Source organism: Dermacentor silvarum, chromosome 8, assembly GCF_013339745.2.
Source record: "Dermacentor silvarum isolate Dsil-2018 chromosome 8, BIME_Dsil_1.4, whole genome shotgun sequence".
Lineage (NCBI taxonomy): Eukaryota > Metazoa > Arthropoda > Arachnida > Ixodida > Ixodidae > Dermacentor > Dermacentor silvarum.
In genome coordinates this window covers 49671141-49685191 of record NC_051161.1, presented here as the reverse complement: position 1 = coordinate 49685191, position 14051 = coordinate 49671141, and the positions used below count along the sequence as shown (strand labels likewise).

General features: G+C 49.8%; 1 protein-coding gene across 1 annotated transcript in view; it reads left to right on the top strand.

The window, feature by feature from the left end:
- LOC119461191 (protein prickle-like) overlaps positions 1–13564 on the top strand; it is a 70198-nt gene extending 56634 nt beyond the window's left edge. Inside the window, 4 exon segments of the mRNA XM_037722413.2 lie at positions 4416–4619; positions 6193–6529; positions 7518–9205; positions 9207–13564. Coding sequence (XP_037578341.1) covers positions 4416–4619; positions 6193–6529; positions 7518–9205; positions 9207–9569 — 2592 coding nt within the window. The 3' untranslated portion in view covers positions 9570–13564.
- The last annotated feature ends 487 nt before the right edge of the window (positions 13565–14051 follow it).

The following is a 14051-nucleotide window of genomic DNA, read 5'->3' as shown; positions in this document are numbered from 1 at the left end:
TCAACGCGAAGTAAGCCGCGATAACACAGCGCAGGGAGGAAGGACTCTGCCCCCGCCGCAGATGGCTTTCAAGATACAGCCGCGCGGGCGGATGCGCGCGGCGTAGTACGGAATTTATACGGAACCTCACAGGTGACGACGACGACGGCAGAAATGCGCTTGGAGTGTTCATATAATTGCTATCGCAATAAAAAAAGGGTGTTGGTCAAGTTCCTGTACCGAAAACGGCACGCGAGACGCGGACCATGTGAGCAGACGGCACGAGCGCTTGTGTGGTCTGTTGACTCGTTCTTATCTTCTGCCGCTCTTTTCAAATCTACCATACATGGAACCGCCGTCGCAGTCGCTGGCACCAACCTGTCCCCTCGTTGACATTCAACTAACTCAAGGACATTCACTGACTAGTTATTTCCTCACTCACTCGCTCGCCCACTCACTCGATCTGGTAGAAAAGGTAGAGCGCTCTTCCTTTTGGTGATCCTGAATGTGGCATTTAGAAATATCTATAACAGCACTATGTCAAGTATAGGTACGTTTTTTTTTTTTTTGTTCTCCTCTCTCTCTCTCTACTGCCTCTTCCGCTTCGTTTCATGATTTATAATTCCCTCCTTATATCGGTCATTTCTGCGATTAAGCTTTCGATGTAACCTGACGCGCTCTACATACACGTTTCTCCTTCTGTTCTGCGTCTTGTTGTTTGCGTGTGTATTTTTTTTTTTTTACAGCTTTATATTTTATCCTTCCAGCGATTTGATCGCTCGCAACGGAGTGTCTCCGTCGACCGTATACAAACGTTGCCTGTATAGTCCTTCCGTCGCGCCATATTTTACGACTCTGCGCGGATCCAAAGACAGCAAGCTGTGGCGGGTCGAAAAAGGCAAGATTTTACACAATCTAGAGGTATGAAGCAAAGAAAAAAGGAAAAAAAAAAATGTTCGAACGTGCAATGGGCAGCGAAGGGCAGGTTAATCTCGATGCCCATCGCCGACGGACAGCGCAGGTCGGCGTCGCTCGTGGCCTGGAGGGGGGGGGGGGGGGGGGGGGGACATCCGCGCGAGCGTTTCCCACGTACTCAGCGAGCGGTACTTCCCCTCGTTTTTTACGATCGCGCCGCTGGATATCGCACGATGCGGCGCGGCCACCGCGCCAGCGACCCCGACATCTCGCGCCGGCATTATCGCGCGCACCCACCCCCCGACGCCAGGGGTCGCTGTTTGCCTGCCGTTAATACATTACGGAAGCGTCACTGTTTTCATCTCTGTTTTATTGCGTTATAGCGCGCGCACGTCGGAGCAGCTGTGAGGGGTTTGGGAGATGCCTGATGTAAAAAGGGCGCAAGCGATCCAGAAGTGACGCCAGCAGGGCGAACCCCAGGAAGGGGAAGAACGAGTGATTGTGAACTCTGGGTTGGAACCGAGCGCGGTGCACGGACGCCGCTCTTGTTGCTGGCCTCCTTCGATTCTGCGTGAAGCATTGGCTTGGGCGTCCTGTTTCTGGGTGTACGAGGTCGCGGTTTCGATACCGGGCCGCGGCGCCCCCATGCCTACGGGAGCAGGAACGCTTGTACACTTTGACTTATGTGTACGTTATTGAATCTCAACTTGTCAAAATCATTGCGGAGCCCGCCGCTACACAGTGCAGCTTTGGAATCTTTAAAAACAATCAATCAATAATGAGTGGCGGCGAATTTCGCTTTTGCCTGGTTTCATCAGGGGTATATGGTCAACTTCAGCTCAGGCGATGGACCTATATTGACGCTGCGCCGTTTGATCAACATCATGTCGGGTAATTTGAACACGCAAGGTTTGAAGGCAGAAATTTTGCGCAGTGTTATAGATTCCTTACGAAGTGGAGAGATCTACGAAATTTGAAGACAGCAGATGGAGTCGATGTACGTGTTAAGCGTCAGATGCGGCCCCCTACGAGCACTTCAGCGTGTCGGACCAGAGCCACGCATAAGAAAAAAAAAAAAAAAAAAAAAAAAAAAAAAAGAACAGCGCGCTCGGCGCCGGGTTCGAACCGCGCTCTCACCCTCTCTCTCAGCAGCGGCGCTTGTCTCGCCCGTTCACCGTGAGTGAGTCATGCAAACCACGCCGACATTCTGTTCGGGGACCAGTGGGGCAACCCGACTCGTGAGCCGGGTCGATACCCCGAGCCCCAAGCTACGAACCCAGCGCGTGCGTTCGGAACGCCCAGTAGTACGTCGCCCGGTCGCCTCTTTCTACAACACGACGCCTCGCGCTCTGTGCCATGTATACTACGCTCGCACTGTTCTCCCGAACCACTACTATACGTCTTCTCAGCACCGCACCTTGTACAACCCACGCGTCGCAGCGGTTCCATTTCTTTTTCTCATTCGCGCCGGGTGCTGCACCGTCGTGACGTGACGTACGGATCTGTGCCGTTGCCGCCAATTTTGTGCGAAACCCGCTGCGTCGTCGAGACGGGCTCTTTAGCGCGCCCGTGTGTGAGTGCGCGGGTGTGTGCGTACGTGTGTGTGCGAGTGTACACGCGTCGCGCGAAGCCGCCCGCTGGCCTTCGAAGCGTGACTCTCGCGTCAGCGCCTTGGACAAGCGTAGGTACCTGCGGTGCGGACGCATGAAGCGCTTTGCAAACACGGGTAGGAGTCAGTTTGCTTTCTCTCGTCTTGGGTCTCGCCTATTTTTCTTCTTTCTTTCTTTCTATCTTTCTTTCTTTCTTTCTTTCTTTCTTTCTTTCTTTCTTTCTTTCTTTCTTTCTCAGAGAGCCGCCTTGCTGGGCGGTGTGGTCGCGGCGAAGATCGTACGGCGCCCTCGTGTTTCCCCGTGTGTACACTATAAGAACCACGCACTCGTGGCCATAGGAGGTTTCTTGATACTCATCTACGCTAATTTTGTACAGTGCAGTCAAAGCTGAGAGACGAACAGCGCGGGCGATCGGACAGCAGAATAAGAGTGGGACAGATGCATATCCTATTGTCTAGTCGTCTGCGCTCTTCGCCCCACGTTGAAAGAAAATGAACTAACAGACCAGCCTAGGAACTCTCAAAAAGCTACGGCTCGCGTCAGTGAACCGGGATAAGTAACCGGAAAGTGAGCTCGCCCATTGTCCGCCGGTAATCTTCTTGTGCATGCGCGACACAAGTTGGATTGAAAACATTGCTATGGGCAAGTCAATTCTTTCTTTGTTGAGACGCGTAACGGATTCTCCCTTTTCCTGAGGGGATCTGTAGCTTTCAATGCACTGCACGAAATTGTCGAGACGAAGTTTCTTTTTTTTCTTCTTTTTTTTTCTTATGAGTACCTTACACGTTTTGCCCTGGCCTTCGGTGTATAGGTAAAGGAACATTTTTTTTTTTCTTTGTTGCTGGAGGTTTGCAAACAGGGGCTATTAAATGGTGGCTTGGTGTGGGCGTTGCGTCAAGGAACTGCATATCGAATGAGCCTATTCTTTCAACGTTTTATTTGCCCTAGATTGAAGTGGACGAATGCTTTATGCATCGTTGCTATACATTCAAGGTGATAGTCGGCGATCTGATGAGATTTCTGTTATATTTAGCCCACTTGTGCAGGACGCACATGACCTTCAAGAGTAAAGTACGTATCTTCAATGATGAGTCAAACTTGAGCCAAACACGGTCAATGATGAGTCAATGATGAGCCAAACACGGTTAATGGAAGACTTCGGTGCGTGTCGCCTTGTTTCGTGAGCGGCTCGTATTCTACTGGCAGGTAGGCGATTGGCATTAACGACTATATTAGTTGAGTTACTAAGCGACGAGAGATGCCGCTCTCTTATCGTTTGTGGTGGTCTGCTATTGCTACGTGAAAGGCATAGATTTCATTAAGCCTTTCATTTATTCGAGAAAAAGTGTGTGCGATTAAACCTATGACATACAAGATCGAGGATTCACACAAGATGACACAAACCACTGCAAACAGAGTGTAACTTGCTATGGCAGATAAAAAGCCAGCTGCGTCTGGCTTTTATCTTGGAGGCACATGTGACACGACACAAGGAACCACTGCAAACAGAGTGTAACTTGCTATCGTAAGTAAAACGCCAGCTGAGTGAACATCTTGGAGGTACGTCTGACATGACACAAGGATGCTTCAGACTTGGGCTTGACCAATCAGTGCAAACACAACGTATAACTTGCTTGTTGCAAGTAAAACACCAAGTAAACACATCACGGAGGCACATACGACGCGCAAGAGGTTTCAGACAAGTTGCTTCACGATCAAGTGCAAACACAACGTATAACTTGCTTGTCGCAAGTCAAATATCAAGTACACATCACGGAGGCACATATGACGCGCAAGAGGCTTCAGACAAGTTGCTTCACGAGCTAGTGCGAGCACCAAGCATAGCTTGCTTTCGCCAAGCGATAAAAGATTAGCACGTAAAATTTACTCATTCCTTCGTCTTGCTTGCAGTGCGAGGAGCCCTTGTCGGCGGGTGACATGTGCGTGCTGGCGTCACGCGCGGGCCCCGACTGCGGCTGGCACCCGGGCTGCTTCACGTGCTGCACCTGCGGCGAGCTGCTCGTCGACCTCATCTACTTCCACCGGGAAGGAAAGCTCTACTGCGGTCGACACCACGCTGAGAGCCTGAAGCCGCGCTGCACCGCCTGCGATGAGGTATGTGCTCGCAACATGCCTGCCGCCTCCGCTCGGCGCAGGTCACGTGATCGGTGCTGTTTAACATGGAAGGCGGAACTGACGCTGTTTTCGCGCAGAACGTTGTCACAACGGAACCTTGGTATATTGATTCGTGCTTATCGAATGTGCCGATAGTCGAACAGGTTTTATAAAATATTGTAATACTGCAATTGATAAAAATGGTAACAAATTAGATGTTTCCGGTTCGTTTGCACTACCTTGCGGTAGAATGAACAGCCGGTAGTCGACAGCAAAGTTCGATGTTGGGTTAGGTGGTGCATAAATGTTGAGGTATGTGGCGTAAACATTAAAAGGAGGAAGGGATCGACAGAAAGAGCGTTAAAAAAATAATAGAATGGGCGCTCTTTGTTTCCACTTGTTCTTCTTTCTTCTTATCTTTCGCGCCGTACACACACTTTGATAGCGATGGTTGACAACCTCTAAGAATTTCGTGTGTCCTTCACGTGACGCTTTCCGTGGCCTTGTACACTCGCCTATACAACTGCCTTTGCCTGATCTTTGTAAACATTGATTGTTCATGTTATGCCAGGGATTCGCTTTCGTTACTTCCGACAACGGTTACACTCGCCTTTGCAGCGCCTTGTACGTGTGTTCTGCACACCTGGTATACATCTTCGATACGCCCCGTACCTCTATCGAGACACTTGACGCTGCAGTCATGATCAGAGCACAGAATGCAGCGCTCACAGCGCGTGCTGCGTTGTGAGGCGTTGATTACCATAGCGCATGCAGATCCTCCGATCTCCTCGAGTGTCTCGGAATTGACAGGGTCCATGTTCGATCCCGGCTGATCTAACAGCAATAACAGTTACCAATGCCACAAAAAACAGTCCCAGTATTGCACACACAACTTAAAACGCCTTCACCTGCAAGGCTAAATTACAGAGGGTTAGCTTCACCACACAAAGACTGTTGATGCGGGTAAGCCAGCTTTGACTATAGCTATTATTAAGGAAGCTGAATAAGGACATATGCATTTGAGTGAGATCCCGTCGAGTTTACCGCCGTATAACCCCCCTTTTTTATGTTTCTTTAATTATGTGACTATGTCAAACAGATATATGTCCGACTTTTTTCTTCATGGTTTAGGGGGTAATTTTGCGGTACTGACGAAGTGTTTTGGAAGTTGGCTTTTCCTAAACTGAAGTACGCATATTCGCCCACGTGGAGTGTGGCAGAAGGCCTAAAGCGCGCCTGTTTATTGTTACACAACAAAGCATATGAGGCGTTCAAATTGCACGCGATTTAATTACGTGCCATTCAAATTACTTGCAATCTGCTCGGAGCACCCCAGTAGAATCGTCGTGGCTGATTCAGTTGAGTGCACCTAGGACTAAAGTACTGTATGGTTGTCTGAAGCAGACTTAAACGCATTGCGCCTACAGGGCTGCGTGGAGGAACCGCGTTATCGATGACGTTCTCAATCGGAGCAGAGAGAGCTGTACGCGGGACCGTGTGTACCGTTAGGTCGCGAACGCGAGACTTGCACCCATAGTGCACCTGACGACGGATCTCGCGCCCTCGAACGCAGATAATCTTCGCGGACGAGTGCACGGAGGCGGAGGGCCAGGCGTGGCACATGCGCCACTTCTGCTGCTTCGAGTGCGACCGCCAGCTGGGCGGCCAGCGGTACATCATGCGCGACGGGCGGCCCTACTGCCTGCGCTGCTTCGACGCCATGTTCGCCGAGTTCTGCGACACGTGCGGCGAGCCCGTGGGCGTCGACCAGGGCCAGATGTCGCACGAGGGCCAGCACTGGCACGCCACCGAGGCCTGCTTCCGCTGCGCCACCTGCCGGCAGTCGCTGCTCGGCCGGCCGTTCCTGCCCCGCAAGGGGCTCATCTACTGTTCCCTCCAGTGCAGCAAGGGTGCGTTTCAGGGAACGTAATAAGTCGTAGTAGTAGCGCGACTTGTGTTATCCATACATATCGCAACGTAGGTGCAATCGCATGAAATGATCCAAGACAGGACGAACCCACAACGTACACTCGTGAGCAAGAATATACGGACCACAGGTTCGCCGAAAAGAAAAGAAGAAGTATTTCTTTGTAGTTCAGACGTACTAATAAAATTCACGTATGCACTGTAAAGCTGATTGCAACATCAGTCTGGACTCTAGTCCTAAATTTCAGAAAAAAAAGAAGGAATCGCTTTAACGCGGCATCCCTGGTCCGTATGCTTCTGCTAATGGGATCGGGTACATGCAGAATGAGATGCAACAACGCGAAATAAGTTAAGACAAAAGCACACACAGCGTGTGCACCAAAAGCGGCGCTTGCTGTGTACGCATTTCTCTTTCTGTCCTCGGCTCATTTCTTGCCGTTGCATCTATGTCAATTAAACTCACGCACGTTCTTGTCCGTGGAAACATTTTTGTCTTGGCTAGTACTTGCTCCTTGCAATGGAGGACCCTGTTTTCTACCAATAGGAGATTTCTCACTTTAGACATGTGCTCAGTTCTAACCATGATGGGTTGCACATTATGCTCGTCCTTCCGCAATATTTGTATGAGAAAAGATGACAGCAGAGAACTAACTAGAAGTAGAAAGCACATGTGAATGAAAGTCACATAAAGGCTGTCTGATTCTTTCAGGAAACGCAACCTTCATTACCGTTACAAACCTTCATTACCATGATTGGCTGCCTCAATCGTCATCTTTTTCAAATATAATGATAAAGAGCTTAAAGAAAAACAAACAATATATATCCCAACTAAAACGATAAAATGAATATTATCTTAATTAACTGAAACACGCAGAGGGGAATGTATGGCATTACTGCTGGATTCCTTGAAGCAAGTGTATGTGTGCAACCTTTCTTCGCAACGTGACGCACGATGTTTTGTGTCCTCGCCAGGCGATTCCAAGTCGTCTTCTCAGAAGGGCACCGGCTCACCGTCTTCGAGCAAGGGCCTTGTACAAACCACCGCGCCGACCACGACCGCTTCGAACTCCCCAAGCCGACACAGCACGATCCGGCAGAGCCCGCTGCTGTTGCGGAAGCACCCACCGCCACTCGAGCTCGACGATCCGGTGGAGGAGTGTCCCCCGCCACCTCCTCTCCCGACCTCGGGTCCTCCTCGCGAGGATGAAGACGACATCTCCTACGCAGCCGACTCGACGAGCTTCCAGAGGTACTCCGACTCGGCCTCCTCCCAGGGACACTCGGACACCACGGCAACGGTTCGCTCCGACTCGCCGCATTCCGCGACGCGTTCCGACACGCCAGAGTCTCAGGGCTCTCGCCACAGCTCCCAGCACCATCAGCCGCAAACGCCGCCCAAGCCACGACCGTGTTCACCAGCGGGAAGCCTGAAAGGAACCAGTGGCCTGCCTACCATACCGCCGTCGGCGGGTATCCTGAAGAAGTCGGCAAGCTTGGCTTCCGAGTCTCCTCTAGGACGCATGAAACACTTCCCAGCGTCGCCATCTCTGACGCCCACGGCGGCGCGACACCCCGGCTTTTCTTCGCCAAACTCTCCCGGAAACGTGCGAAGGCTGTTGTCTCCAGCGTCGTCGTCCGCGCTTCAAATATCGGGCCACCACTCCCCGGGCTCACCGTACAGCCTCGGAGCTCCGGCGACGCCTCCCAAGCCGCTGCTCTCGCCCAACGTGGGCCGAAACCTCGCGGCGTCCTCTCCGCGCGGAGGCATTTCCGCTTCGTCATCCATCTACGGCGCGCGGCAAAAGACCGTGCTCTCCCAGTCGATGTCGCAATCTCCCGACAGCCCCAGGCTGAGGCAGCGGTTTCAGGGAACGAGCCCGTCTCTCTCCGGTTCTCACGCGGCGAGCCTTTCCACGAGCCAGTGTGGGCGGTTCCCGCCCGGAATCCCGCCCATGTCGCCGATGCCATCGCCGACGCAGATGGTTCGAGGCATCCTCGGTCAAGGGGACAGCCCGCGTTGCCATCCGCAGCAGCATGCTACCCCCGAGCGGCAAGTGGCGTGCCGTCCCCAGGGCAATGTAGCCGCGACGTCGTCCTCGCCCGGCGACGCCATGCTCACGCCTACCTGCGGTCGACGCCGCGAACCGCTCAACGTGTCCGACCTCCGGCTCGGGGCCCTGCTGGCCAGTTCCGAGGTGTTCGTGGAAGTGGTCGAGGAGATCCAGAACGGACCGTTCAGCAAGACTAGCAGCCATCACCACCGCCTCTCGGGTTCCCACTTCTCCATGCCGGACCTTTCCGTTGGCCACGCGGCGTACAGCAGCAGCAGTCAGCATCACGTACTGCAGCAGCAGCAGCAGCAACAGCAGCAGCAGTCTTCCTCCTTCGGCGCGCAGGACGACGATGGCGACGACGGCGGTGCGTGCTACGCTCCAGACTCCCCAGGCGCCGTGGCGGGCAGCGCGCCGACGTCGCACCCGACGACGCCCAAGGCGCTGTCGGTACACTTTGACCCGAGCCTGGGTCATGCGGAGAGCGACACCGACGCCGCTTGTAGCAGTGGCCGCCGCGGAAGTTCGCGTTCGTCGCGGCGATCCCGGCGGCACCGGCGTGACGACTCGAGCTCCAGCGAGGGCGGATACGAGGACGAGCAAGAGGCGGCGTCCACAGTCGTCGAGAATCACGGTCCACTCGCAGCCCAAGTCGCAGCGGTCGCGGCGGGGCAAGGATGGCGCCGCCAGGTCCCGCAGCGCGTCCGAGGGAGCGGTGTCGTCCCGGCGGGAGCGACCCCAGTGTAGCCGGAGGGCACCCGCGGAGCTGCCTCTCGAGTACGACGACGCGTGCAGCACGTGCTCCAGCTCGAGTTCGGACGACTTCCCTTACGAACTGCCCCAGCGGCGAGCCTACGGCGGCGTGCGGATATCGTACGTAAGCAGTGACGCCCTCGCGGTGGCCAAGCAGCGTACCAGGACTCGCTCTGCCGACAAGAAAAACGCCGCCGACAAGAACTGCATCATTTCATGAGGCACGAGTGCGTGTGTGTGCATGCGTCCGAGTGTCTTAGCGTGTGTTTGAATTTCTTGCTTTCGTTCATTCAATGACGCGAGTCTATTTCATGGTCAGTGCAAAGCCAAGCTTGTTGAGCCATGTGGTTTTAAATAATATTTCAGAGCTGCAAAATGAAAGAGCATGCTACCCACTTTGCTCATTGAAACATTCCCATACTGTAATTGGAGGTTTTACAATGGCACAGTGTGCAGTTTAGTGCATATTGCTATAACATTGCATGGTCTTGAGATTATAATTATTTTATAGATGCTCTTGTGATAAGGCTGAAGTGGCACTTTGCCCTCTGCACTCGATGTCCCAAAAATTAGTTAGGGCCTCATGTTAATTCCGAAGCTTTAATTCATGACTAAATGAATCAAAGCTTGTAATTCACTGATCACAAAGCACCGTGTTAATACTGAACCTACTGGCTTCATGGTGGCTTTGTGGTAGCCTCGTGCATGCATTTGTCTTCATTGCAGTATTAAAGACATGAACAATACACCATGCAATTAAAGAACAAAGTGCGGGTATTCAGCCTATGTCATGTGTCAGCCTTGGTATTGTTATCGTGTTGTGTGTTGTGCAGATGAAGATTATCTGTTTTGCTTTTGTCCCACGTGTCTACATGTGCAGGGTACTTGTATTGAAGATTCCTGCTGACTTATGCAGCTTCAGAATGCATGTGTATGTTAGGTCATTGTAAGTAATCACACTTTTGAACAAAATGTTGCACTGATTGTGAAATATGCAGACCTGTACAGACGAGTTTTGAAGTGTGGCTGCATGTTGTCTTCATGCATACCGCTGAGGTTAAGAGCATTACATTTTACTATATATATCAATGGACAACGCAGAGATTTATGCATTTGTAAAATAGCCCGACGCAACGTAACAGTGTTGCCTTTAATGGCGAGCTGCAGCCGTGATCACCAAATCCCAATTTTCTGGTGGGACAGCACACAGGCCAATAACTTGTGCTAACCAGAAGCAGCAGCCATGTGGAGATGCAATGGGCTTTCACCTCGAACTAAACTGATGCTACATGGTCCAAGTTAGAGCTTGCTACACGAGTCCTTCTGGAAATGTTTCAAAAGTGTGATATAAAAGGGCCCTGCAATGCCCATTTCTAGTATCCCAGTTTGTGTCAGGACTGTGCACAAGTGCAACACTGAGTATGAAAGTTACCTGTGGCACGTTTGCTTGACTGAGAAGGCAAAGTACGATCACAGGTGAACCAGTGAAAAAGGAATAAAAAGTGCAGCATGGATACAACTGGCCAAGTATCGTGGTTATCACATCTGCAACACCAGCCATGACAGACCATGCTTGCAAAGATGAAAGGAGGGGAAAAAGCGGCTTCATCGGTGTAAGGAATTGCAGAGCCCAGTTGGGACAGTGAAAACTGCTGTAAGGTTAGACTGCTTTGGCAAGCGCACCTTTGACATTAACCGCGGCATTTATGATAGGTCTAGATGATCATGGGGAGCATGTTTGGGCAACAGGACACATCTCAAGTGCTCGATAAGCTGTGTCACAGATACACCTGCACTGCCTTAGGTAACCTTCTCTCTGTGTTGCTGAATGTGAGGTATTCACTCAACTTTCATAGGCTATGCTAAATACTTTAATTGTTACCACATGCCTTACACGTCTCGGTGCCAGGCTACAATGTCTGCGAGCCGGACAATAGATTTCGCTTTCTATGAACAGGCCATGATAAATTAGATATGGCTTAGTTGAGATATTAGAGAGAAGTTTGGCTTTTGTGAAAGTCCATAGGTTGCCCTTCCGTGGGCCACTACTTGGCTAAGGCGGGTACTGAGAGACTGGCAGCATCAGGTCCAACAATACTAGCTGGAAAGGTCATACTTATTGCAAAGTGTTCTTGGAGAACTGGGTTGGTATAATGTCATAACTCCTTTCATTCAATTCTTTTCTTGTCATCCTTCACTCACAACCAGCTGATCCCGGGGTAATGTGGGTGCTGCTTAGACCATCGACAAAGCGCAAAAGCAATAGCATTGGAAGAGAATTGTTACATTAGCCCAACCCTGACTACAGCAGCAAGAGAATAAAGTAGACATAGGTACTGAGCGTTAAATTTAATTTTTCTACCACATAACTTGACAGTTTCCAGTTAACTTTCGTAGTAAACCTTGGCTCACCTTCGGCAAGGAAGGTGACGCATCAGGGTTTTGAGCATACGGATATTAGACCACACCCTACGTGACTGATGAAGTGTATTATGGTGCATGATATCAGTGTAGGAAAGCATAAGTGGTAGAGTATAGACGCAGTAACGTGAAATCGCGCATTTCTGCCTAATGGACCACAGTCATCGACAGTTGGATGTCTGAAAACTAGACTGATCGAAGGAAGCCTGCGTTGCCCCCCCCCCCCCCCCCGCCCCCAAATAAAAAAAAAGAAGACAGTGTTTTTCAGAAGCTTAATTGCTATGAGAATTTTACCAGAATATGTACTGCACGAGCAACACTCAATGCAGTTTCATGTTCTCTGGGTAAAAAAATGGAAGATAGGAAAATTGCTTGATCACCTGACGTGTCCTGTAATATCGCTTTATGTGAGTACTGCGTCTATTGCAACTTTAAATCCGTACCTGACTCGAGACGTTACCTTTTAGTGTTCATTTTCTCCCAACGAATTAACATTGCTGCTTCACAGGCACTCAGATAAACCGATTATATACTCAGACCAGAAGCTGTTATGTAAAGGGTGAAGCCCTTGCAGGACAGGTCAGCATAACCAGAAACAAAGTCATTCATGACTCAGTTCAAGTTAAGTACAGTTTGACTCGCAATAATTGAAACTTTTAAGAACTGCAGACTTTCGTTTGATTTAAGTAAGCTGAATAAAATGGGGCTAACAATTACGTGCTAGTGTGCAAACAGATGTGCCCACCACAAAACAATGCACAAGAGTGAGCAACTGGCCATTTCCGGGTTTCATCCACCGAATATCACAGCTGCAAACATGCACTCGAGTTAGTGGCATGTATTCACAGCATGCCTGTGACATACACAGAAGCTTGAATATCAAACATGGGCATACTTCAACCATTCACACCACCTGAATATCCCTTAAGCAGCACTTTTTGGCTTTACTGCTTCGCTTCGGTAATCCAGAAACATAGAAGTAACCAAAAAGTTTAATTGAATCAAGAAGTTTCGAAGAATTCTGACAGCATCGAGGGCCAACTTGAAATCTTCAGAAAACTTTTTATTTTTTAATTGTTATTATTTTATTTACAATATCTGCAGTGCCATTAAGGCATTACAGCAGAGGGGGATAACAAAATATACATGATTAAACGTGATAAAGAACAGCATGAATAATCATAATAACCAAACAATACATGTCAATGCAATAGGTATTGACATGTATTGACAGTTAACCGGAATATTTAATGAACCGAACCCAGTTTGAATTATTGCGAGTCGATTGTACACTGCCTACAGTGTTCTACTCCCTTTGTCTGCAAGGCATGGCTGCAGACGCTGTGCAATTTTTGTACTTTGCACCCCCTTCTCCTAGAAAAGGGGAAAGTTTTTTTTTTTTTTTCAGAAACAAGGAAAAGTTCTCAAATCATTATGCAGCGAATCACATGCTTTCTGTGTCTCGTTAACTGCAAGTTGTGTGCTAACACATCCGAGATCAGGGAGCTCGCATGTACCCAGTTTTAGTATGGTGCAGGAGGAGTAACGGCCTCCTGCGAAACCACGACATCATTGCCAAAGCAAGTGTTTTGTTTTGTATAGTGTACATGAAGAGGACCCCTGTGTTGGGGGCCACGGACTCTCCGGCATTTAGTTATTTCGTGTCTACAAGCTCCGTGTCCGTGCGCCTCTGCAAGGACAGCAACCAAACTGGACAAGAGCTGTGCGTGTGTGTCATCACTGAACCGTAGAGATATGGTTTTATACAAAGTAATAAATCAAATCACTTCTTTCTGCGGCGTGTTGATTGTCATTCAATGCCTCGGTAAAATTTACTCCTACATTTTGAACAGTTTTCAACATTTCAAGGTCAAGTTGTGTCCTTTGACAGTTACACAACCTGACATAACAGTTCATGCAAGAATCCTCCTGAATTGCAGGTTGCTTTGAGCAGGATTCTCACAAAGGATAAAATTTTGTTAGCATGTACAACATGGTGAAGTGCTGCTGGTTCATGCCACACACAAGGACATCACAGCAGTAAAATTCATTGCACTTCAGCCACATGCTTATCAAGCTCAGAATTCAAATATATATTGAAGCAAGATTAAAGCATTCTTTCTCTTGTCCTCTGTCATCCACCACGCAATCCCTTCTTCTCCACAGAGAAATTGCTGTGGTGTTCAAAGCAGCTGATCAGTTTTTTCAAGTACAGTAAAACCTCGTTAATATGTACCCGCTTAATAAGTAATTCCGGTTAAAATATAGTCACGATGAATCC